At 49.2% G+C, this 25,875-nt stretch overlaps 3 protein-coding genes across 9 annotated transcripts in view; 1 reads left to right on the top strand and 2 right to left on the bottom strand.

Annotated features, from left to right (window-relative positions):
- The window catches only part of SHPK (sedoheptulokinase), a 22,933-nt gene extending 9,034 nt beyond the window's left edge, over positions 1–13,899 (bottom strand). For both annotated transcript variants that reach the window (XR_016388883.1, XM_022595627.3), the window contains exons 1-5: positions 12,728–13,899; positions 9,180–9,321; positions 3,110–3,293; positions 2,416–2,568; positions 979–1,154 (exon numbers count right to left, since the gene is read on the bottom strand). Coding sequence is in view for 1 of the 2 variants with exons in the window: in XM_022595627.3 (XP_022451335.2) it covers positions 979–1,154; positions 2,416–2,568; positions 3,110–3,293; positions 9,180–9,321; positions 12,728–13,024 (952 nt within the window). In the remaining variant the exon portion in view is untranslated. The remainder of the gene's footprint in view (positions 1–978; positions 1,155–2,415; positions 2,569–3,109; positions 3,294–9,179; positions 9,322–12,727) is intronic.
- The window catches only part of CTNS (cystinosin, lysosomal cystine transporter), a 21,237-nt gene continuing 7,778 nt past the window's right edge, over positions 12,417–25,875 (top strand). Inside the window, exons 1-4 of one of the 6 annotated variants that reach the window (XM_089900611.1) lie at positions 12,417–13,491; positions 16,253–16,332; positions 20,301–20,379; positions 21,563–21,647. In XM_089900611.1, coding sequence (XP_089756737.1) covers positions 13,460–13,491; positions 16,253–16,332; positions 20,301–20,379; positions 21,563–21,647 — 276 coding nt within the window. In that variant the 5' untranslated portion in view covers positions 12,417–13,459. Of the gene's footprint in view, positions 13,492–16,252; positions 16,333–17,185; positions 20,380–21,562; positions 21,648–25,875 lie in introns of those variants that run through there. The other 5 variants (XM_022595953.3, XM_089900615.1, XM_089900613.1 and 2 more) reach the window with 5 other exon arrangements.
- TAX1BP3 (Tax1 binding protein 3) overlaps positions 17,186–25,875 on the bottom strand; it is a 21,160-nt gene continuing 12,470 nt past the window's right edge. The window contains exon 4 of the mRNA XM_089900620.1: positions 17,186–25,702. Coding sequence (XP_089756746.1) covers positions 25,439–25,702 — 264 coding nt within the window. The 3' untranslated portion in view covers positions 17,186–25,438. The remainder of the gene's footprint in view (positions 25,703–25,875) is intronic.

Genomic DNA, 25,875 nt, shown 5'->3' with positions numbered 1-25,875 from the left:
CATTCACATGTTATAGCATTTTAGCTCTGTGGATACACCACATTTTAAAAATCCATTTATCAGTCGATGGGCATTTAGGTTGTTTCTACATTTTGGCTATTATGAATAAGGCTGCTAGGAACATTTGTGTACACGTTTTTTGTGCGGACATGTGTTTTCAATTCTTTTGAGTATACACATAGGAGTGGAATGGCAGGGTCCCATGGTAATTCCATGTTTAACTTTTGAAGAACTGCTAGACAGTTTTCCAAAGGGACTGCACCATTTTACAATCCCAGTAGCGTGTTCTTACCTTTTTAAAAGGTTGAAAAGAAATGAAGAGGAGAAGAATATTTCATGACACATGAAAATTTTATGAAATTCACATTTCAGCCTCTATAAATAAAGTTTTATTGGAACACAGCTATACCCACTCACTTATGCATTGGCTATGGCTGCTTTCCTGCCCCAACAGATGTTAAGTAGTTATGATAGAAACAAAATGGCCCACAAAGCTTAAAATATTTACAATCTGGCCCTTTACAGGAAAACTTTGCCAGCCCCTGCCCTGGATTGCTGTCTCCCCTTCACTGTGACTCTCTTACATGGAATACAGGGACGTCTGCGCTTCTACTCAGAACCGAGGAACTTTCGTTGACAAACACACAATAACAAAACCCCTAACCTATTGAATAATAATCTATTTTCTTGGTCATGGAGACACATAGAAACCAGCCAACTAGAGAGAGTCATTCCCCTCACCTGTCTCTAGAGAAGAAAGGCACAGACTGTGGTCAGGACAGAAATTGCCCTGCTGAATTGTAAGCTCCCGGGGCAGGGGCTTTACCTGTAGGGATGAGGGTGTTTTTCATGTTTGTAACATAATGGTCAAGAGGACGCTGCGACTGCTGGCTATGTGTGCCCCTCGGACCCTGGCACAGAGCTGGGGCTTAGGAGGCCCCAGTAGAAGTCTGAGGAGAGAACCAAAGACAGACTTACCTGCGTCTGTCCTTTGGGCCATACAGGAATAGACAGAGGCCTGCAAATCCCCCAAGGCCACGCCCACCTGTGTCCCCTTTGGGATCTCAAACCAGGCCTGGGAAGTTCTGCCTGCCACGTTGCCAGGGTCGGTGACGTCTGGGAGTAGGTGGACGGGAAAGCCTGCGTCCCTCAGTCTGCAAACCAAAAGTGGACAGCATATCTACCTGGTGCTTGGTTTTCTGTTTTCTGTTGTTTCCAGGAAACTCAGCAACGGAAAGCGCAATAGGATACACATTCAAGAAGGGAGGGCAGAATCCAGTGTTTATACAGAGGGCCTCTTTGGCTTTTTTTAAACCATGAGGAAAAGCCTTGAGTTATTTAAAGAGTGAACCCTGGCTTTCAAGAGCTTGGGATGGGCCTTTTGGAGAAGAACACAACCAGTTTGAGCAGAGGTGGTCAGAAGGGACTGGATAAGAGGCAGATTTCATCGGCATCCAGCCTCCTGCATTTGAAGGGAGAGCAAACACTGTGCAAAGGGAGGAAGCTGGAGTTTTAGAGCAAAGTCACAGCTGGTTAGCACAGGCCAAACCAAAGTCAAACCCATCAGTCTCCTGAATACCAAATGCATCCATCACTCGCGGTTAGTGAACACGGGGCTGCCAGTTTTATAAAACATGCTGGAAAGTCCTTTACCTGAACTACCAGGTGCTTTTTGTTTTATTACAGAGCTCAGAATTTGGACCCTGAAGGCAGTGAACTTATAGGGCACTGGACTGCTGGACCTGAAAAGGCAAATGATTGCTTAAAGGGAACTTAAAAGGCATCCCTTAAGCCTACTACTTCCATTTCTTAACCCTATTTTAAAATACATTAGGGTGGGGGAGAGAGATAGTTAGGGAATTTGGGATTGACATGTACACACTGCTATATTTAAAATGGATAACCCACAAGGACCTACTGTATAGCACAGGGAACTCTGCTCAATATTATGTAACAACCTAAACGGGAAAAGAATTTGAAAAAGAATAGATACATGTATATGTATAACTGAATCACGTTGCTGTACACCTGAAACTAACACAACATGGTTAATCAACTATACTCCAATATAAAATAAAAAGTTAAAAAAATAAAATAATATGTTAAAGAATGAATGTTGTTCTTTGGAATCTACGGGCTGGCTCAGGGCACAGAAAGAACTGGGGAGCCCACCCTAGGTCTGGGCAACAGTGGAGGAGCAGGCAGCACGGCGTGGTGGGTGGCGCCCCTCCCCAAGAACTTCACTTACAGTAAGGCCCACCCATGCCCGGGGACTGGAACAGGCTGGAGGGTGTTGGAACCTGATTTTGGCCTCGTGGAATCCTCCATTATTCCCAGATGGGAAAGCCCCACTAACGCTCCTGCTTTAGAGGTGCTGCCCTTCAGTCTCAAGCCAGCCTGCATGGTTATACTCACGTCTCCAAGTTCCAGCTTTGGCTCCTGGTGTTGAAATATCCCCAGCTAGCGGCGTTCTGGTCGGACATCAGGGGTCTTGTCAAGCCACACAGCATGGCAACCACATAGTCATGGATAGTGCCAGCTGCATCGTAGGACTTCAGGAACTCTGGGCTGTTTTTCATACCCCAAACAATTCAACGTGGTTTAATATTGACTTGAAAGCATGTGCGGCACCTAACTGTGGGCAGTGTGGACTAGACATGGCATAGCTGGGTAGCAGTCAGAACCCCACAGGCTGTGGATCCCTAGCAGCTGAACCTCCCAACCCCTCCAAGCCAAGCTGGCCAGAGTCAGCCTTAGGGGAGGGTACACATAGGAGGACACACCATGCCTGGGAAAGCAGGACATCAGCCGTTCTCAGCAGCCCTGATTCCACCGTGAACCCATCATGTGATCCTTGGCAAGTCCCTTGCCCTCTCGGGTCTCTTCTTTCCCCCTCTAGGTGAGAATCAGATAACCAATAAGAGCCCTCTGCAAAATGAAGCAGTGGTAGACCAAGGCTAAGTCTTGTGACTATACCCTGTGCTGGGCCACACTCACTGAGGGACAATCCAGCACGTGGAGTGATGCTGACCAGCTAGAGGTACAGCTCCCTAGCCACTCTCGTTCCCCTGCAAATCCGCCACCCAATTCAAACAACAGGTGTCCCTACCTATTTTTCAAAAGCCAGAAGATGGTTGCGCAGCCAAACCCTGTGGCCACACTGAGATGAGACTCTGGCCGGGGCAGAGAAGCCAGGAACTTGCTGCCACACCGGCCATCCTGCCACGTTACCAGGTGGCTCACGGCTCTGGGCTCGAACACAGGGGCAGCCCCTGCCTCTGTCCATTCACAACCTGGAACGAAGGAGATGACCAAAAATGGAGAAAAGAGCAACGGACTGGCACCAGCATGTCCTTGAGACTACTCTGCTAGTGAGGTTATAGGACAGAATTTATCACCCATGACAATGCTTCACTCACACTCAGGGGTTCTGGCCAGTACCCAGAAAAGCAGGGAGTGGATGGACCTAGAGATTGTCATACTGAGTGAAGTAAGGCAGACAGAGAAAGGCAAGTGATATCATATGATATCACTTATATGTGGAATCTAAAAAAAAAAAAAGAGGTACAAATTAACTTATTTACAAAACAGAAATAGAGTCACAGATGTAGAAAACAAACTTATGGTTACCAGGGGGGAATGGGGTGGGGGAGAGATAAATTGGGAGATTGGGATTCAGATATACACAATGCTATGTATAAAATAGATAACTAATAAGGACCTAACTAATAAGGACCTGGCAGTCCAGTGGTTAGGACTCAGTGCTTTCACTGCTGAGGGTCCAGTTCAATCCCTGGTCAGGGAACTAAGATTCCACAGGCCCCAAGGTGCGGCCTTAAAAAAAAAAAAAAGAAAGAAAGAAAGAAAGGAAAGAAAGGACCTACTGTATAGCACAGGGAACTCTACTCAATCCCTCTGTAATGACCTATATGGGAAAAGCAGCTAAAAAAGACTGCATATATGTATATGTATAACTGATTCACTTTGCTGTACAGCAGAAACTAACACATTGTAAATCAACTATACTCCAATAAAAATCATTTAAAAAAAAAAAAAAGAAGAGCAGGGAAGCGGTCACAGATAATATGCACCTGAAGCTTACTAAGTTTCACCCAGGAGGAGGGAGTAAGCTGGGGATGGGGTGGTCCACCCTCACAACTATGTTTCTGCCTAAAGCTGGGATTCTTATCCCAGCCCTAAAGCTGGAAATCTGAAGCTTTTTCTTCAACCCTTTTATCTGCTTCCAAAACTCTTTTGACCCTTTCTCTTCTTTTTACTTTTAGGACTATTTTGTTTGTGTTATAAAATAAATACGGAGTTCCTACCATGTACCAGGTATTGTTCAAAGCACTTTAAAAATATTAATTTTTTTAATCTACATATTAGCCTTACAACATAGGTGTGATATTTATCCCCATTTTCACATAAGACATATGAAACTCAGAGAAGCTTTAAAACATCTTGTCAAAGATCACATAGCTACTAAGTGGTAGAGGCAGGATTCAAGTCCAGACAGTCTGTTCCAGAATCTGGCCTGATGGATGTTCTTTCTCTCACTTTCTTCTTTTTTTTGGCAATAATAATAATAATAATAATTTAAAAGTTTTTTTAATTATACAAATGATAAGTGAAGGCATTCTCAATATAAAATGTTCAAATATTACAGATAAAGCAAAAGGCCTGCTTGACCATCCCCATCAGAGTCCCAGCCCCCTTCCTGTCACTGTTAGCACTTGTGGAGTTTTTTTTTATTTTTTGGCCACGCAGCACGTGGGATCTTAGTTCCCTGACCAGGGATCGAATCTGCACCTCCTGCACTGGAAGCGCGGAGTCTTAACCACTGGACCGCCAGGGAAGTCCCGTTGTTGGGTTTTTATACTCACACAACATATTCTCTTTGGTTTGGTTGATTTGGGCTGCGTTTTATTATATTTTGGTTTTGTCTGTTTTTTAAAAACAAATAGTACCATACTGTATGTATTTTTCTAGTGGTTGTTTTTATCATCCAGCAACATGTCCTGGAATTCCTTCCACGTTAGTACATGTGAATGCACCTTATTCTTTTCAACTACTGCATACCATTCTACAACATGAGGTACCAACATTTATTTAACCACTCCCCCATGAGGAAACGTCACAGTTTTCACTACAATAAACAAGGATGCCATGAGTGACCGTGATTATGCCTCTTTTGCATATACATGTTAAAGTCCTTTTCCTGAACAGATTTTAAGTAGTAGGGCCACTGAGTCATAGTAACTCTTATTTTTACAGTGTATAATTTAAAAGCTTTATCCTCACCCCCGGCAATTAGCAAATGGGTTTCATATTAGTTCAGTTGGAAGTTTTCTTCCTGTAGTTGCTATAATTCTCTTATCTTTTTTTTTTTTTTTTTTTTTTGCAGTACACAGGCCTCTCACTGTTGTGGCCTCTCCCGTTACGGAGCACAGGCCCCGGATGCGCAGGCTCAGCGGCCATGGCTCATGGGCCCAGCCGCTCCGCAGCATGTGGGATCTTCCCGGACCGGGGCACGAACCCGTGTCCCCTGCATCGTCAGGCGGACTCTCAACCACTGCGCCACCAGGGAAGCCCAACTCTCTTATTTTTAACACCCTGCCAAACTGCCCTCTGAAACGGCCAAGCTAATATATACTACCAGGAGTGATATTTTTAAAAACCAATATTCCACCTCCTTTGCCAACTCTTGACATTCTCAAACTGCTTTCTTACAAGCCAGTGGGTGGAAAATGATTTCTCGTTGTTGTTTTCCTCTGCATTTTCCTAATTCCTAATGACACCGAGCATCTTTTCATATGCTTATTAGCTATTTGTATTTCCTCTTCTAGGAGTTGCCTGTTGGTTTCCTCTGCCCATTTTTCCACAGGGCCATTGGTCCTTTCTTTGTTATTTGTTCTTTATATGCACCCATATTCGTCCTTTGTCTACTATATACTAGTGAATAATTTCTCCCTGTCTGCTGCTGGCTTTTTAGCTTGATTTTATGATCCCCACTTCTCTCCTGCTATTACTGAGCCTGAAAATGGAATGTGGAAACTGGTGTAACCACAGGCCTCTCAGAAGACACTAGTCACTCCCTCTCTTCTCCAATTGGCACCCTTGTGGAAGCACTTAGCTCTCCGCTCAGGTTACTGGTGCCTGTCTGTGTTGACTGCCTTGAGCGAGCCCTGGAAGACGAGGGCTGCATCCTGTTTCTATGTCTCCCGCGGGGCCCAGCACAGAGCCTCATATATTGTAGGTCCCGAAACCAAACTGAATTACAGCCGCTATTAAAAGCAGAACGACTTGATCTCAAATATGATTTCACTCACTCTGCTAAGCAGGTATCATCGTCAAACAGCGGCTCTCCTTCCCAGAAACTGAAACCAAAACAAGAAGGCATGCAGGTGGGCCCCATGAAATAGTAAGCAGCTCTCTCCACCGATGTGGGCGATGGTTTGTGTGGTCGTTACAGAGGCCAGGAGATGGGCAGAAAGGAAGGCGTGTGACCGGAGCACAATCATTAGATCTCTGCTGTCCTCTTTGGGAAGGGTTTTAGTATTAAAAGGACGTTTATTCTCGTTAATGCAAAATTAAGGAGTTTAAAAACTTTTACAACCTAGACTCCCCCTGAGAGGTCAGCTCTAACACCAGAACTGGCCTTTCGCTCCTGCTGGGGATTGGAGCCGAGCAGCTCCTGTGGTCCCAGCTGGCCTGACGACAGGCAGACAAAGGGAGAGGAGGAGGGGGAGAGCCTGTGTGGGCTTCTGCAGTCACCCAGGCCCCCCCTGGGGACTGATCAAAGGATGCACCACCAGACCCCTGTCAAGCCACCGAGAGGCAAGTCACCACACACTTGGCCCAGGGGAATCGGAATCACTGATCCTCTAGGCAGAGGAGGGGTGAATCCAATGTCCAGCCTCCTTAACTACAGCCTCCACCCCGCAAAGTAGCCATCCATACTATGCTTAAAACACCTGCAGTAAAAAGTTGATAGTTTTGAAGCTGGATGATGGGTATGTGTCAGTTCATAATGCTGTTCTCCCTACTTTTATGTCTATGTCGAACTTTCTATAATTTAAAAAAAAATTTTTTTTAACACTTGCCATAACAGGAGCTCATACTTCCTACAGGAGCCTAATCCTTCCTTGGACATTCTGTTGGGAAATTCCTCCCTTCATTGAGCTAGTGTGTCCTCCTGTGACTCTGGTCCTCCCGGGAGACTTTCAAAGTTCAGTGTCTGAAGTCAGACAGACTTGAGTTCAAAAGCTGGAGTCACGGGACTTCCTTGGTGGCACAGTGGTTAAGAATCCGCCTGCCAATGCAGGGGACACGGGTTCGAGCCCTGGTCCAGGAAGATCCCACATGCCGTGGAGTAACTAAGCCCGCGAGCCACAACTACTGAGCCTGCGTGCTGCAACTACTGAAGCCCGCACTCCTAGAGCCCGTGCTCCGCAACAAGAGAAGTCCCTGCTCGCCGCAACCAGAGAAAGCCCGTGCGCAGCAACAAAGACCCAACGCAGCCAAAAATAAAAATTAATTAATTGGGCTTCCCTGGTGGCACAGTGGTTGGGAGTCCGCCTGCCGATGCAGGGGACACGGGTTCATGCCCCGGTCCGGGAGGATCCCACATGCCGCGGAGCAGCTGGGCCTGTGAGCCATGGCCGCTGAGCCTGCACGTCCAGAGCCTGTGCTCCGCAACGGGAGAGGCGACAGCAGTGAGAGGCCCGCGTACTGAAAAAAAAATTAATTAATTAATTAATTAAAAAAGAGAAAAGCTGGAGTTGCTACTTGCTGCCACATGACCCTGAGCATATTATTTTATCCTCTCTGAACCTCCGGGTCTCATCTGCACAAGAGGGAGAGTAATGTAACCCACGTCATAAGGGTGTTGGGAAAATTCAATGAGATCACACAGGTAACATACTTAGCTCAGCACCTGGCATGCGAAGTGCTCACTGCTGTTTTCCTGGCTTAATACTCCTCCTAGAGGCCAAACAGAACAGGCCACCCACCTCTGCACTGTGGCAGACCTCCTGAAAGAAGACGACCAACTAAATGATGCTTAGCAACTGTGCCCATGAAAAGGATGTGCCCTGGAACTGAAAAATCGCAAATATCTGTGATTATGTTAAACAACAAAAACTATGCCTAAATTCAGAAGAGTTTCCTCTGCGTCTTGGAATTTACAGCTACACTAATCTCTTGGTTGTTGGCACTGATGCTCCAAGACACTGGCACAAAGAAAGGGAAGGCTGTGGAAGATCCACTCCACTGAATCCAACAGAGAATCAGAGAGAACTCACTCTTCTCCCTCTCCCTGTTCATGAATAATGTGTGAGTGGACAGTTCACTTCATTACATCCTTTGAACAGGACAGGATGTACACAAAACGCAAGAGGCAGCAGTATAACCTGACCCTTCACAGAGAGCCCTTGGCAGCCCTTTTCTGGTTCCAGGGGAGACAGGAGATAAAAGGGCCCCAGGCTGAGCAGCTGGAGTCTGTCCCCTGCGGACAGATACTCCAAGATGAAGGTAATAGCGGAGCGAAGAGTTGAGGGCTGTCCAGATAAAAGATAAAGAGACCGCATATTCCTCATTCTCGAGATCAAGGAGCCCTTCCCAAGTACACGTGCACAGAAAGGCTCCTCGGGGGTCAAAAAGGGAAGGGGTGCCACTCCATAGTAAGTGATGTCAACCTACCCATAGGCCTCTTTGCTAGAATCCATCTTGCCTAAGAGATGTGCGCACACACAGGGGAGGACCCTGAGATAAACCAAATACGGACTCAGAGCCAGTCAAAGCAAGATGATTGGCCAAGGGAAATCAGAAGAAATGCCCCATATAAGTGATTCAAACTACCACGAGGGCGCGAGCCTCTGAGAGCCTCTGCCCCTCTGAGCCTGCCTGTGTGTCTATACACACATACCCTTTTTCCTCCTAATAAACACTTTACTTGTTTCACTACTTTCTGTCTCTTTGTGGAAATTCATTTCTACAAAGCCGACGGGCTAGAGCCTTATCACTGGCCTCTGGTCCCTGGTGGTCTAGTGGCTAGGATTCAGCACTTCAGTCTCTGGCCAGGGCAACCAAAACCCTGCTTCAAGCCGCTGCAGGCCGAGGCCACCTGAGATCACAGGGTGATTGTTAACAGCACGTGATCACCCCCAAGCTCAGCATACCTTGGCCTGTTTTCCAGAACATGACTCCGTGCATCTGTCCTGACACTCCAATGCCACAGACCTTGCAGAGCTGCTGCCGGGGAAGGGCAGCAAGGCACTCGTGGAGGGCCTGGATGATTCTCCTCACATCCTGCTCTTGCCCCTGGAAACAGAACAGGATACGTTGGACAGAGGTACACACACAAGCAGGGGAAGGAGGGCAGAGGCGCCAGGGACTTCCTGGGTGGTGGTTGCCCACCTAATTCCACCGAGGTCACTTCCAGGACCTGCTGAGGGGCCTCAAGGAGGGGATGTGGGCCTGAGGGTTCTCCACCACCTCCAGCGGGGCCTGGAGTAGGAACGTGGTGGGCGAGGTCCCACTTCTCCCTTCACAGATGAGGCGCTTCTGTGGGTTAAGTTCAGCCAATGGCGTGGGCTCTGCCCGCTGCCGTGGAAGAGTCTGAGCTGAGAAAAGCACTGCCCTGCCCTATAGGAGCTTACAGTCCAGCAGGACAGGAAAACACAAGAAAGACCATGCTGCAAGAAGAAATAAGGCAAAGGTCTTTGGCAAGGCACAATGGAGCATTGGGGTAGAGGAAGGATGGAACCCAGCAGGGAGGAACCCAGCAGGAAAGGTGTAGGCAAGAAAGGCTTCCTGGACTAAAGCACCTGAGGACCAGCCCTAGTGTTTGCTCCAGTTCATCCATCTGGCAAACATTTCCCGAATGCCCTGAGGGCTTGCATTTGTTCCGGGGGGCAGTGCAGGCCTCCCCTCCTTGGAGTTAAGCCTTCATTTGTCAGCCTGCTGGCCTTGGGCTGTGGCAGTTCTTGGCTCCAAACAAACATGATCGAAGGAGAAGAAAGAAGAAAGGTGAGGAGGGGTAGGGCTGGGGAAGGAGAGGAGAGGGAACACAGAGCATTTCGTTGAGGAGGCAACCCTACATCCTAACAAGACTCTTTATGCAGGAGAGACTACAGTAGAACTGAGCGGGCAGTAAAAGATGGGGCAGAGAGGAGATGCATGGCTATGCATGATCCCCCAGGAGGGAAGAAATAAGGCAGCGGGCAAAGGAAGAAGGAAGCAGGGAAGGGGCATTTGTTTACACCTGCCCTGTCCAACATGCCAGTCATCAGCTACACACAGCTAGTCTGAATTGAAATCTACACACCAGACTTCAGATTTAGTACGAGAAAAAAAGCACAATATCTCATTAATAATTCTATATTGATTATTACATATGGAAATGATATGTTTGGATCCATTGGGTTAAAATAATAAGCAATGAAACTTAATTTTACAGTTCCTTTTTACTGTTTTTTGATACGGGCACCAGAAAGTTGAAAATTACGCGTGTGGCTCACATTTGCACTGCACAGTGCTGGTTTAAAGAGTTCCCACGTGGCATGAACCCAGATGGTACATGAATGCAGGACAGAGGAGCTGCTGTTTAAAATGGGCCTAGGGTGGGTGAGCTGTGTAGGTAAGGACAGCAGAGGCGTGAAACAGGCCAGAGGGGAGTGAAGGCAAGGAGGCACTCAGTATGTGGGGAGTTTTAGTGGTGAGTGTGATGGGGGAGCAATTCTTGGACAGACAGTGGATACACCCACAATGTCACAGGAAAGGCGCTGCCCCCATTCCTTGATTCAGAATATCAAGTGGTCTACATTCAGATCAGATGCTAGAAATTCAGATTTGAAAAAAGAATTTAGGAATTCGTTCAACCCTCCTCCCCCACACCCCTTTTTACAGATGGGGAAACTGAGGCCCAGACAGGTAAAATTCATAACACAGAAAGGGTCACAGAGCTTCCCTCAAAAATCTTGATATTTTAAAGTTGCAAAGAGCTAAAAGTCTGACCTTCCACATAGCTGCCAAAGTTGACCATGGAGTACACAATGCTTCTAAAGAGTGAGAAATATGGATATGAGGAAAGAACAGAGCCACCAGGTGTTTCTATGGATCAGTAGTGTTTACCCCAGGGATGATTTTTGTCCCCTCGGGGGCATTTGGCAATATGGAGGCATTTTTGGGTGTCTCAGCTGGGGAGGAGGGTTCTACTGGCATGCAGTGGGTTAGAGGCCAGGGATGTTGCTGAACATCCTACAACGCACAGGACAGCACCCCACAACAAAGAATCATCCAATCTCCAAATATCAACAGTGCCAAGGTGAAGAAATCCTGCTATAGGTGAAATTACAACAAGGCTGTTTGTCCCAGAGCACAACACACATGTGGAGGATGCAAGGGGGGCTATTACCGGCCTCCCCTAAACCCCCCCTTAGGCAGGTGTGGAGCACTGGGCATGCCTGTAAACACAGAACACTGTGCTGGACACTGGGGGAAGTGGGGAAAGTAGTTTTCAAGAAGTGGCCCTATTTCAAGAGAAAAGGGCACTGCCTAAAACCCACCCCTGTAATCGCAGCTCTGCTGCTTACCCCCACAGGGTCAGAGCTGACTTTGCCTCCACTTCATGGTCCATGAAGTGAGATAATCATTCTAAAATGTCCTGATGCCCCAACCAAGCTAATTTTGAAAGGCTCTATGAAAATGCGAAGTGCTCCTGAAATCTTTATCCTCTGAAATGCTTCTGATCAAGATGGACTCTGAACCCTAAAGGACTGAGTCCAGGTATGTGGCAAGAGCTTGTGAAAAACAAAGCTATTGGGAGTGGGGTTTGGCTCAGAAAATCGAGGTTTGTGGCTGGAAGGGGCCATAGAGGTCATCTATTTCAATTATAAGAACAAGCTGAGATCCAGGAAAAAAAAAATGTCATGAGGATACACAGAAAGTTCCTTGATATTAATCTGTATTATCAATGAACTGAACATAGAGCTACCTTTTTCAAGGAATTAATGGAATCCATCTCTGAGGATTGACGTCCTTTCTGAACCCACAACTTGCAATTGAGCCCACTGTGGTGAAATTCTCCATTTCTATATTGTAGCTTTCACAAAACACTAGTTTTCGTGTAGAATTATCAATCTGACCTTTTTCTAACATTTTAATTGAGGTATCTCTCAACGTCTATCTGTCCTGGCGTCTTTCTTCCAAGGTATCTCAGCCTTTGGGGCCAGGGGACTTTTGCTGTCCAAGTGTTTGAGTTCCTCCACCCACAATCCACTCCTGCGGGATGAGAGAGCGGCAGGTTACGCTGGATTTTGCGTCTGATTTCTCAAGGAAAACCCAGACACCGCCCTAGGGAACAAGCTGAATCCTGAATTTGAGGACACCTGCAGATGTGAGGAGCAGAGAGCCGCGAGAATGAGAAGGCAGCCTGAGATCGCTCCACATGCAGGAGAGCAATTTCCTGCAGGTCAGGATACAGAAAGTGGAGGGCAGAGAGCACGGGGATATAGCGCCAAGGTCAAGGCTCCCAAAGAAGGCCCGAGAGTGGGGCGATCGGTGCCAGCAGGTGGGAAAGCTCCTGGGAGGAGATCTATCGGATCGAGGGAGTTGCAGCGGGCAGGCAGAGATCAGGCAGGCTGGAGCTGTCAGGGAGACTTCTCTAAGGAGGAAGAGGGTGTCTGGAGGCTCCTGGAGGCGGCGAGGCTCCAGGGCGCTGCCTCACCTGGGGCCCCGCTGCCGCGCTCTGGGCCGCAGTCTCGGCCCGCGCAGGCCGGGCACAGCTCGCCAGTACCACGAACCCGGAAGGGTCGCCGCGCGCGGCCTCCACCAGGGCCGCCTTCACAGACGTGGTGCCCAGGTCGATGCCGAGAGTGACAGACCGTGCAGCCATGACAGCGATTGAGTCTGGGGCCGGGGCGCCCCTTCCAGCACACTTCACCCGGGACAGAGGCGCCGAGGCGGGGCCTCGCCTGCCAATCTTTCCAGCCACGCTCAACACGACGAATTCTCGTCTTCCCATTGGTTGAGGAAGGCCGAGTCCCGCGCACCACGAGCGACGGTCCCCGGCTATAGGCGGAGCCGCGGTGGAAGGCGGAACCTACAGGCCCCGCCCCGCAGGGCAGGGTTTGCGATGTGGCCAGAGGCTTCGGCCTTGCTCACCAAAGTACCAGTACCCCGAGTCTCGCTGGGGGATGCGAGAGCTTCTGTGACCCTAATAGTGACTTAACCCTCCCACATATCCGAGCCTGCCAAGTTGCCTGAGCCCTTCCGTTCCTCCCCAGCTCCAAACTGTCTCGCTGAGACGCGGGAAAACTACAGCTCCCAGGGTGCACCGCGCCGAGACCTGTACTCCGCGGATCAGGTGGCTCGAGTCAGGTGACTTCTGGTTCGCCCCACACTAAGTCAAGCCGGCCGGAGGAAGCTGGTACAGTCCGAAGCGGCTCCTGCGTCCCGTATGGTCGGTCCCCTGAGCCTAGAGGACCTCAGGTGAGAGCCGACGCGGCCCCGACAGCCTCCCCGCCTCGTTTCCCAGGCGGACCCCCTGAGGCCTAGAGACTGGCACAGCAAGTCAGTTGGGCAGCCTGCCGCGCATCCAGCATCCCTCAGCCGCGCCAGGGTTCCTTCCCCGGCCACTAGCCCCGGCCTCGAGGCACCGGACAGCACCCGGGTTGAAGGGCTCGGGTGGTAGTGAGTGGAGGCAGGGGACACCGGACTGGCGAGGTGGTGTGGGAGGCTCTGTTCCAGTGCAGGTTAGCGTCCCTTCCCCGCTTTCTGCTTAGCTGCTGCCTGAATCTGGGTCGCAGAGTTTGCAGATTGCTTGGCAGAGGGGAGACACTGAGAGGACCACGTCAGGAACTCCTTTTGGGGTGCTGAGCGCCGGGCTGGGCTACGGGGGAGTGGGCAGGACGAGACCCGGCCCCGCCCTCCGGGCCTTTCAAGCTGGAGGAAGGGAGGACTACTGGGCCCTGCCTTTTTCAACAATGTTGAGGAAAATTACAACCTAGGCTTTGTGAGAGCCTGCTAAGTGCCCTAGGCAACTGCTGTATTTACTTTACATCATTGTTTCTCATCCTTTTTTTCTTACCAACCCCTTCCCCTTGAAATTTTAATACTGCTGATAAAAGGACCACGAATCGTGCTTAACGTGTCATTTCATTTAAGTCCTATGATTTAGTTCCCACTGTTCCTGTTTTCACTTTAGGAAATTGGAGCTTGAGGAGGTTAAGCAGCACCCCAGAGTCACACAGCTAATAAATGGGGAGCTCAGGTTCAAACCTGTGCAGTCACTCTCCAGGGCACACATTCCTTGCCACTATCTGTTTTACTTCTCCAAGAGAAGAAGATCCAGGGAGTTCCAGGTTGTACAAAAGGTGACAGGATTAACCGGATACCTGACCAAGTGGAGCTACCACAGGAAACCCCTGACCCCAGGTTTCCCCTGGGAGGGGATTGGGAGTGGGAGGCTTCTTGAAGCAGGTGGCATCTGAGCGAGGCCTAGAATATATCAATAGAACTTACACAGGAAGAGCAGCATGTCAGACAGAGCCCATTGTGGTGAAATTCTCCATTTCTACCTCGTAGCATTCACAAAACACTAGTTTTTGTGTATAATTATAATTTTTAATATTTTATTTATTTATGCACGCATGCATGCTGTGCCAGGTCTTAGTTGCGGCACGCAGGATCTTTAGTTGCGGCATGCGGACTCTTAGTTGCGGCATGCATGCGGAATCTGGTTCCCCTGCCAGGGGTCAAACCCGGGCCCCCTGCATTGGGAGTGCGCAGTCTTACCCACTGGACCACTAGGGAAGTCCCTGGGTATAATTTTAACCTGATCTTTTTCAAACATTGTCATCGACCACATATCTTTCAAGTTCGTTTTATATCTGTCCTAATGTCTTTCTTCCAAGGTGTGTCAGCGTCTAGGACCAGGGAACTTCTGCTGTCCAAGAGTTTGAGTTCCTCAGTCTACATTCCAATCCTGTGGAATGAGAGAGGAGCCGGTTAGGCCTGATTCTGCGCCTGAGTTCTCAAGGAAAACCCAGACTCTGCCCTGGGGAACAAACTGAATCCTGAGCTTGAGGACATCAGCAAGTGTGAAGAGCAGAGAGTGGCAAGAATGAGAGGGGGGTCATTCCACATACACAGGAGAGCAATTTCCCGCAGGTCAGGGTACAGAAAGCAGAGGGGCAGAGAGCACGGGGATACAGTGCCAAGGGCAAGGCCCCCAGAGGAGGCCAGAGAGTGGGGAGATGGGTGCCGGCAGGTGGGAAAGCTCCTGAGATAAGACCCAATGATCGGGGGAGCTGCAGCAGGCAGAGAGGCCCCTGGAGGAGACGGAGGGGCAGTGGAGGTCAGGCAGGCTGAAGCAGTCAGGGAGACTTTTTCGAGGAAGGGGAGTATCAGGAGGGTTCTTGAGGCCTTTTGGGGAAACTGAAACCAGAGCGGGGGGCAGGGATGTTTCCACACAGACCTCTCATGGCTCTCCAACAGTCTGCAGAAATCCCCAGAGGCTGTCACAGGTGGCAGGGCAGAGCACTGTACACTGAAGCAGCATGTGGAAGCCAAGTTACAGATATTTAAGCTCACCTGCCCCATCTTGACCCTTGGTTCACCTGTTGTGCGTGGGGGTTATGGGTACGCAGCAACCCATCTCCTTCACTTAACCAATGAGCTGCCACGGGGCTGATCTGGGGCTTGTCCCACACTGGGTCCCCTTTGTGAATGATCCCCGCCGGTCCCAGAGAAGTGACACTTGTTAAAGGAAAATGTCCTAATCAAGGGTCGGTTGGTGGCATTAACCCATAGACGCTTATCCCAGGACAGGAAATGAAGTTAATTTCCTTAAGGTTTATAGGTTCACAAAGTCAAATATCTGACCACAGTTTTAATATCTTCTGGAAAAAAGAACCCCCAGCCAATAAGGCTGCATTCTTTCTTTCTGTTTACTAGGTTGCACAAAGCAGTTGAAGAGGGAAAAATTCAGCATTTGTCCACATCCTCAGGGTGGGACCTTACACAACCCACTTAGCCTCTCTGAGCCCATTTCCCCACATGTCAAAGATAAGTCCTCCCTGGGGTCCCCTTCTCCAAGCTGGTGATACAAAGCCCATTGAAGTCACAGGTGTGAAGTGGAAGTCCTTTAGGAACTGTCCGTGCCATGGTTCCAGGTGGCTTATTGTCCACTTGTTGCTGAGCTGATCCAACTTTAACCTGAACTTCTCTTGCTGTTTGTTTTTCATCCTAGTTCACTGAAATCGAGGAACATGATAAGGAGGTGGCTGGTTATTTTTAGCCTTTTTCCCCTGAAGCTCATAGAGAAATGTGGTAAGTTGAGAAGTGGATAAAGAGGGAAATGGAGTAAGTAGCCTGACTTGTTTGCCGCCAAAAGTTCAGGATCATCCAGCTTGCATGTGTCTGCCTGCCCCTTGGCCAGGTGGGCACCCAGTGAGTGGAGCAGACCGAGGTCTGGAGTCCAGGAGTTTTACAGGGAGCCAGATGGTTCCACAGATAATTAGCCTTCTGCCCCGGGGTCCCTATTCCCTTTTCTGTATCACCAACATCAAACTGTGGAGCTCTGAAAATCTGGGATAATATCTGTAGAGAAGAGCTTGTGTTCCCACCCTGTAGACCTCAAAGAGGGGAGTTATGGGTCCTGGGAGATGCTGCAGAAGCAGGTGAGGTGGCCACCTTGTTGCACCTGGTTCTGCCAAGCGGTAGACACCTGCTGAGGAGCCTGCCCGGCATTGCCTGGTATGATAAAGCTCTTCCCTTAGACAGGGACCGAGGAACCAGAATGAAGCAGGGCTAGGGGCCTCACAGAATTCAGGCTGGTTGTCGAAAAACACGTCAGGGTTTGTGCATCCTTGTGAGGCTTGACCTTCAGAGCAGGGCCCTTAGAGGCCTGTATCATTCCATCGATTCTCCACTGCCCAAACATTGCTGAAATTCCTTCCACAAAAAGCTGCGTAGAGCCTCCATGGACACCAGGCCCATTATTTTGATCATCTGGCTGTTGTCAAAAATCAAATACATCTTGGGAATTCCCTGGCAGTCTAGTGGTTAGGACTTGGTGCTTTCACTGCCAAGGGCCTGGGTTCAATCCCTGGTCAGGGAACTAAGATCCCACAAGCCTTGCAGCGCAGCCAAAAACAAATCAAATACATCTTAAAACCCCCAGCTAAAGTTTCCAAATTAACCTTATACAAACTGTGCAAACCCTTGCCAAAGCTTCCCAAGAGCCACGCGCAGTGGGTGCACTGCTCCAATTATTTGGCCTCTTGAGCTTCTGAGAAAACACAGGTCATCTGATCAGCTCTTCCAGGTTTGTTAAACAATCAGTCATGTCACCTTGTAGTCACACCTTGCGGGTAAGCAATTTCCGAGAAAGAAGAGGTTTCTTCCAAGAAAGAAAGAACACCATGGAGTCCGGTGTTCTTCCATACGAATGCCAGAGCCCCACTCCAGACCTGCCGGATCATATTGTCTGGGACTAAGGCCCCAAAGTGTGTACATGAGCCTTGGCCCGCTTTAAATAAAGCTCCATTAGTCATGCTAATGCACTGCCCTAGGAAAGAAGAACAAATCCAACTGCCACCACTCGATTATACAGAGGGCTGACTTAGGCCCAAGGAGGGTAGAAGTCTCTCCCAAACTTGTCTCTGCTTTCGGGAGTGGTAATAGAGGACCAATGATGAGATCATTTGCCTTCAGAGTTTTTTGCCCCTGACTTCTTTGGGTGGAATCTTGAGGTGCTGCCACCTAGTGGCAAGGACCTGCGCTCTGGACCAGGCTGGCCTAGGTTTAAATCTTGCCTCTACCGTTTCTGAGCTGTGTGAGCAGGACACTTGCCCTCATGGGTTTCTCCACTTTCTTCTATCCGAAATAGGGATCACGTTGCCCGTCTCTCACTGTTATAGTAATTTGAGAATGGGAGTTCACAGTACAGCAGAGTGGCTGGCGTGGGGTGGGAGGCATAGTGGGAGATGTGCCAATAAGGATTAGTTTTTAAAATGCAAAGACTCTCCTTGGGGGAACCTTCAGGTAGTCTCACCAAGACTCATTTGGTTATTCGGATGTGGTGTCCAGAGACTCCTGCCCTGGGGCAAACTTTAAAACATGCTTTCCCAGGATATGATATGATGCCAGCTTGCTAACTGCCTTCCATCTTGGGCTAAAAAATGTCCTGCAGGGTTTACATGATGATAAGAATAGTCACCAGCAATTATTTCACACTCAGGCTGTGTGGAAATTGCATCACAGACGTCACCACGCTTTATCTTCACAGTGCCCCTGGGAGGGAGGTAGTGCTGTGCTCTCCATTTCACAAGTGAGGAAATGGAGGCTCAGGGAGGTTAAGTACCTTACTCTCGGTCACACAGCTAAGAAGTGACAGAGCCAGGAGGGAACTGTGTGACCCAGAGCCCAGTCTCTCAGCTGCTGAGCGCTGCCATCTTCCTTGGGGCTAAGTGAGGGGAAGTGGTTGAACTCTGACTTGGTTCTCTGAGAGCTCACAACCTCCTTTTTTAAAGTTCAAAGTCTGGAAGAGTTAAGGCCATGCGGATCTCCCACTCACCCTGACCACAGTCCCAGCAGAGCCCCAAGGGACCCAGAATGTGGGTGGCTACCTGGCATCACTTTCAGTATCCCTGTCCTGGGCAGGGTCTTGCTTATCTGATGTGGTCCTCAGGCTCTAGGTAGAAAGTAACAGCAGGGACCTTTAAGTCCTCCTACCTCAGCTGTGCAGCCCAGAACAGAGCCTCGGGCTGGTATGAGAGAGGTGAGTGTGAACAAGGAGGGGCAGAGCTGCCTCCAGGCCCCAAAGATACACCTAAGGAGGGGGTGGTGGGTGGGGACCATCCTACTCTGCTCTGAGCAGCTTGGCCTCCCAAGGGCCAGGGTGGGGACTGCAACCGACTGTGGGAATCAGCTTGGAGACTTGCAGGCATGGGCCAGAGCCTGCATCTGCATCCACCTGCAGGCCAGCCTGGACAAGGCGGCTCAGGTGGGGTCTGAGAGGTCCCGGGTCACAGAGCCAGGCCCCGGAGTGCAAGTTTCAGGCTGGCAGGTTCCCTTGGAGGAGATGAGGTTACTCTCCACCCCCCCCTCCCCTCCCCCGAGGTGTCCGGACAGAGGAAGAGAAACTACTAGGGAGGAGGACTGAGAAGGGGCTCAGACAGTGGAGGTTGAATTAGGGAACTTTTAAGTTTCCTTCCAACCTGAGCACCTAAAATTTCAGTTCTTCGTCTCTGCCTTTGAGGGGTCTGGGGAGACCTGGAGGAAGAGGGAGACCTGGGCCCCACCTGTAGCCACTACCCACACAAGGACCATCTTCATCAAACTGAACACCTGCTTTCCCCCTGTGGACACCCCCCCTTCCCAGCCCAGTCTATGTTCATGATCACACCTTAGGTTGCGAAGGCCCTCAGGTGAGGGAGGTGAAGTAGACGCGTGCCTGGGGCATTGAGAACACCTGGGGCGCCGGGGCTGCCCAGAGAACACAGGAAGAGGTCAGAGAGAAGATAACTCACTCCTGGTCTGTGACCAAGTTGCCCTGGAGTGTTTGGTTTCCCGAACCTGCTTCCTCCCTCACCCCCGAGGCCTATCCGTCTACCTCCTGAGTTAGCATCTTAATGCCAAGAAGAAATCTCCCATAGTGCAACTATGTACTGTTCACCAGTCTCCCGCATCCCCAGCAGAGTCAGCCTCCGGAAGGGGATCAATGAATGGGGTGAGCTGGGTTTGTACAGGAGCCCAAAGGCGGTTCTTTAGAAACAGGTTAGCTGGGCCCCAGGTGTCTCTCTGAGACTACAGGAAGGGACAGGACCGGTTTTGCAGGGCCAGTTTAGCTCCATGAACAGAGGAAGCCATTGTGCTTTCCATCTGAAGAGGTGGTTTAAGCCCACGTGTTCCAGTCCCAGATTGTGGCTTGATTTCCTTTGGGCCAGTTGGGCCAAAAACTGGGACCAGTTTTGGGGCTCCATGGTTTCTATTTCTGCGTGACTCCTACAGACCCTCAGAGCTCATCGGTGGGAGAGGAGGAAGCTACAGCATCTCCTCCTCAGGCCTGTGTCTCCCTCTGTTTCTGGCAGCAGGAGGGGAGAGAGCATAACAAGGACATTTCCAGTCCCATCACTTACTTAGCCCCTCAGAATCTCAGAGTCTTTGCCTAGGGGATAGAGGTGGTTATAAATCAGACTTCGCAAGTTCAAGTGTCAGGGGCCCTCCTCCCAGCGTCTCAGTAGGCCTGAGTTCTCTGACTTCATGACTCATGCCACTGATTTGGGTCGTTCCAGAGTCCACAGTCAACTTCTCTGTTCCTCCCACCGTGAAGCTGGAAAATGGAAGCTCCACCAACGTCAGCATCTCCCTCCCGTAAGTTCCCAGGCCCAGCTTTGTCCTCAGCCCAGCTCGTTCACCCCACAGCTGGGTCAGGGCTGACCCCCGGCTCAGTCTGTTCATATTTTAAGTGTGATGCCCTTGCCTCTTCACTTTAAGACGAGCCAGGGAAAGAAAGGCAGCGGCCCTAGGCTGCAGACCGAGGTCCCAAAGTCTCTCTCTCCCCAACCGCTGAATCCTTGCTTCCAGCGGGAGGAGGATGACACGTGAGCCTTTTCCCCAGCTGAGAAGAGTCCTTGAGTGACCAGCAGTTGATGCCAGACTTCCAAGTGGTCTTTTCCAAGGTTCGAAATATTTGAAGAGAGCCCTGGAGGTTGGGGGCAAGGAGCTAAGTCGCTTGGCAGTGCTTCTGAGATCACATCCAACTGCATTGGGTGGATCCCACTGTGCAGTGCTCCTGCTGAGGCTTGTCTGAGAGTCTCTCTAGCTGCCCTCTGCTGGTTCCCACACAAGGGTGCCGACCTAGTCCAGACCGTGCCAGAGAGCCTACCTCCTCTGTATCCTTCCCTGCTTTGTCCAACTCTTGCCTCCCAGCCATGAGGATTCCCCAAGATGAAGATCTGGAACGCTGTTATTTTTTTCTCTTTACCCTTCTCCCTTTCCCTCACCTCTCCCAGGACGTCTGATCTCAAACCAAAGCTTTGGGACCAAGGCTCCCTAACAGACCCGCATTCCATCCCCAGATCCTGCCATTTCTGCACATCAACACCTTGTGAATCTGACACATCACCCCCTCAGCACAACTCTCCCCTCTGCAGAATCCTTAAGCGGCTTTCCACCACCTTCCAAATTAACTCCAGGCCTCTAAGCCCAGACTTGAGGTCCCTATGGGCTGCTCCCACTCAGACATATCTCACTGCTTTCCAGGGATGCTGCTCCCTGCCACCTGACCCTTCTCAGAAGCCTTTCCCGCCAGAGCAGATGCCATGGTCCTGTCGGCCTCTGGACACCTCATGTGGCATTCACAGCCAGTTTCCCACCTTCTCGTGTTCTCACTGGCCACAGGGGCCCCACCTCTCAACCCCCCAGGGCCAAACACATAGCAGTGCCTCACCCTAATTGCTTGAGAAATGACAGGCCTGCTGTGAAATCCAGAGGGCAGGTTGAGATCTCACAGAGTACAGCTTCTCAGCAGTAACCAGACTCTTGTCCTCCACAGGCGTCCTTTAAATGCAACCTTGGTGATCACTTTTGAAATCACATTTCGTTCAAAAAACATTACTATCCTTCAGCTCCCTGATGAAGTAAGTAATGAATCATAACTGATGGGCAGAAAACTAATGGATAACAAAACATGTTTTAACTCAGTGCTTCTGTAAATAGGCCACCTTGTTTTTATACCGTGGGCTGCCCCTGTCCTATTATTCTAGAAATCTCAGATTTGGGATTTGTTAGTCTCTTTGAGGATGGACTTTTTATGCTATGTAGATGGAATTAGGAAGGTGATGGTAAGAAATCTGAGGCAGAAATGGTTCTGAGAATGTAGAAGAAATTCTTAAGATGGTTTTTTAAGACATTGCTGCTCAAAGAGCAACCACGGACTAGGAGAATTGTCTCTGCTTTAAAATCTTTTCTTTTTCTTTTCTTTTTTTTTTTTTTTGCTGTACACGGGCCTCTCGCTGTTGTGGCCTCTCACGTTGCAGAGCACAGGCTCCGGATGCACAGCCTCAGTGGCCATGGCTCACAGGCCCAGCCGCTCCGTGGCATGTGGGATCCTCCCGGACTGGGGCACGAACCCGCGTCCCCTGCATCAGCAGGCGGACTCTTAACCACTGCGCCACCAGGGAAGCCCCTATTTTCTTTTTAATTGAAGTATAGCTGATTTACAATGTTATGTTAGTTTCAGGTGTACAGCAAAGTGATTCGGTTATACATACACATATGTATATATATTCTTTTATGTATATATTCTTTTTCAGATTCTTTTCCCTTATAGGTTATTACAAAATATTGAATGTAATTCCCTGTGTTACACAGTAGGTCCTTGTTGGTTATCTATTTTATATATAATAGTGTGTATATATTAATCCCAAACTCCTAATTTATCCCTCCCCGCTAAAACTTTTTAGAAATGCCCTATCCCAGACCTACTGATTAAAAATCTGCATATAAGCAAGATTCCCCAGATGATTTGGGTCCACATTAAAGTTTGCAAAGCACTGTTCTGAGATCCCATTGGATGAATGTTATTTCCAAAAACCAGTGCCAGAGGCCCAGAGGCTGTCTGATATAATAGTGATGACTATTTATAGTCTTTATATATTTATCTGTTAATACATACCCTGCTTCCACCTTACCAAGGTTTTGAGCCAATTACCAATCAACCTGATTTTAAAACAAATCAGCAGGGGGAAAAAAGAAACCAGACAAGATGAACACAGGGATGAAATTGATAGCCATGAGGCTCAGCATGAGGCCCTGTGTGGTTGTAGAAATGAGCTGCAAATCAGCTCTGAGCCCCCTAGCAAGCAAACAGTATTGACTCATGATCAGATAAAGAGTGTCTACCTAAAGGACCTGAGTGAGAGGGGAGTCTCATCTCATAGGGCCATTTCCCACAACCTCCCCCTCCTGCCCTGGGATATGAGGCCTGCTGCAGGGTAAGAAAAGCCGTTGGCTCTAAGAACAGGTTGTGGTATTTAGCCCTCAGAGGTCTGGCTTGATCCACAGATCAAATTTAGACTCTGAGGAAAGGATGCTGATTACTTAGTTTAAGGGCCAAACATCTAAGGGAAAGATTAATCTTTTAAAAATAAGTGAGGGCTTCCCTGGTGGCGCAGTGGTTGAGAATCCGCCTGCCGATGCAGGGGACACGGGTTCGTGCCCCGGTCTGGGAAGATCCCACACGCCGCAGAGCAGCTGGGCCCGTGAGCCATGGCTGCTGAGCCTGTGCGTCTGGAGCCTGTGCTCCGCAACGGGAGAGGCCACAACAGTGAGAGGCCTGCGTACCGCAAAAAATAATAATAATAAAATTAAAAATTTAAGTAAATAAATAAATTAAATAAGTGAAAGTCAAGCATAACATTAAGCCAAAAAAAAAAAAAAGCCTGGACTGTATGATTAAAGTGCAAACACAGACAAAGCAAATCTATGGTGTTAGAAGAGTGGTTTCCCAACCAGTTTGCAAAGGAGAAATAGAGACACACATGTAGAGAACAAACATATGGACACCAAGGGGGGAAAGCGGGGGCAGGGGTGGGGGAATGAATTGGGATTGACATGTACACACTAATATGTATAAAATAGATAACTAATAAGAACCTGCTGTACAAATAAATAAATAAAATACTCCTATAGTTAAAAAAAAAAAAAAAATAGTAGTTTCCTTTTGGGATCAGCGGTGACCAAAAGGGAACAGAACACGGCTTCTGGGGTCTGGAAATGTTCCATTTCTTGATCTGGGTGCTAGGTGCACTTTTCTGCACCTATGTTGTAGTTCATTTTTTTTTTAAGAATTTTATTTAATTTTATTTATTTATTTATTTTTGGCTGCGTTGGGTCTTCGTTGCTGTGCACAGGCTTTCCTTAGTTGTGGCAAGCGGGGGCTACTCTTCGTTGTGGTGTGCGGGCTTCTCATTGCGGTGGCTTCTCTTGTTGTGGAGCACGGGTTCTAGGCACGCGGGCTTCAGTAGTTGTGGCGCGCGGGCTCTAGAGCGCAGGCTCAGTACTTTTGGTGAACAGGCTTAGTTGCTCCATGGCATGTGGGACTTCCCGGACCAAGGTTTGAACGCTTGTCCCCCACTGCGCCACCAGGGAAGTCCCTAGTTCAATTTTTTTATTTTTATTTTTTTTAGTGTAATGGTGGCAGATCCATTTGTAGAATGACCTATCTGGGCACCAACCCACTCTTCCAGGCTTATGCCTCCTTGACCCATCCCTTTCTCTAACTACTCCTGTCTACTCCCTGTGCCTTTGGAAACCACTGGGTAGAACTTGGGGGTCAGGCAGACGGTCTAGGAGCCTGCGCTGTGAACCACAGGTGAGGTGCATCACCCCGACACATCTCAGTTTCCTCATCTGTGGACAGAAGGTTAATAATGTCTCCTTGACAGGGCTGTGAGGATTAAAAGCAGTAGCAAGTATGAAATGTCTAGGATTGCAGCTGGCACATAGAAAGAAAGCACTCAGAAAAAAGATAGCAATAAATTTTGCTGTGGACCTAAAACTGCTCTAAAAGATAAAGTTTATTGATTAAAAAAATTAAAAGCAGGACTTCCCTGGTGGCGCAGTGGTTAGGAATCCACCTGCCAATGCAGGGGACACAGGTTCGAGCCCTGGTCCGGGAAGATCCCACATGCCACGGAGCAACTAAGCCCACGTGCCACAACTACTGAAGCCTGCACGCCTAGAACCCGTGTTCTGCAACAAGAGAAGCCACCACAGTGAGAAGGCCGTCGACACAACTAGAGAAAGCCCACGTCCAGCAATGAAGACCCAATGCAGCCAAAAATAAAAATTAATTAATAAAAAAATTAAAAGCAATTGTTATGATTTCATTCTGCCTTGTATCAGTTAATTTCCAATTGGAAGATTTTCCTCTTACCTAGTTCTACAAGGGACCTGGTGGCCACTTAGAAATATGCAAACAACAGTTGCCAGGAAAATCTGCTAAAAATAAGAACAAATGAGGATGGGAAGGTAAAAGAGCCAAGAGTAGTACGTGTCATGAAGACGTAGCTCACGAGACATCGGCCACGAACTGGATCCCAGGCTTTGCAGCAGCCCCTTACACCATTTCAATTGTCCTGCCAAAGCCCCCTGATCTCTGGGGATAAGAGCAGAAGGACAGTGTTCAAGGGTCCCTGAAGAAGCCACTGCCATCCACTGAGCCGCATCCTCACGGCGCCCACAACATGGGTGGAAGGCGGGGCCCGAAGCATCATCCAGGGAACAAAGAGATGGGGGACAGTGTGGTTCAGTAAAGGTATCATCCCACTCCCTGCCACACTCGGGATTTGAGAGCATCAGGAAGCATGATTGGGAGGTCAGAAGTTGCAGGTAGGCCTCCGAGTACTGTTTCTTGGAGCAGAGCTTTCTATGAATATTGGGCAGAAATGAGTGTAAGGATGTTCTCCCTGCCGGGCGTCTGGTGTGTGCACCTCTTCTGTTTGTCGCTTGGCAGCCAGGCTCGGCGTGGGGCAGACATCCCTCTGTGGATCTGGAAGAGCCGTCCGTAGTAACGGAAGTAGAGGTAATAGCAGTCATCGTAGGGTAGTAGTGATGGTAACCACTTCACAGCTTGCTGCGTGTCAGGCTCGGTGCCGTAAGCTTTATGGACATTATGTCGTTCAGAGCAGCCCTGTAAGGTAGACACTTGTGTTATCCCCTTTTACAGATAAGCAAACCGAGATCAGAGCTCAAATAACTTGCCCGAGATCGAATGGCTAGTGAGATGAAGAGGGCCCCCCCCACCATCCCTCAGAGATAAGCCAGGGGAGTCTGACACTGATGTGTGGGGGCTCCAGCTGGCTG

Source organism: Delphinapterus leucas, chromosome 19, assembly GCF_059928025.1.
Source record: "Delphinapterus leucas isolate spDelLeu-1000000601 "Yukka" chromosome 19, BTC_Dleu_Yukka2, whole genome shotgun sequence".
Classification (NCBI taxonomy): Eukaryota; Metazoa; Chordata; class Mammalia; order Artiodactyla; family Monodontidae; genus Delphinapterus; species Delphinapterus leucas.
Note: the sequence above shows the minus strand (reverse complement) of the source record. Positions and strands in the feature narration are given on the sequence as shown.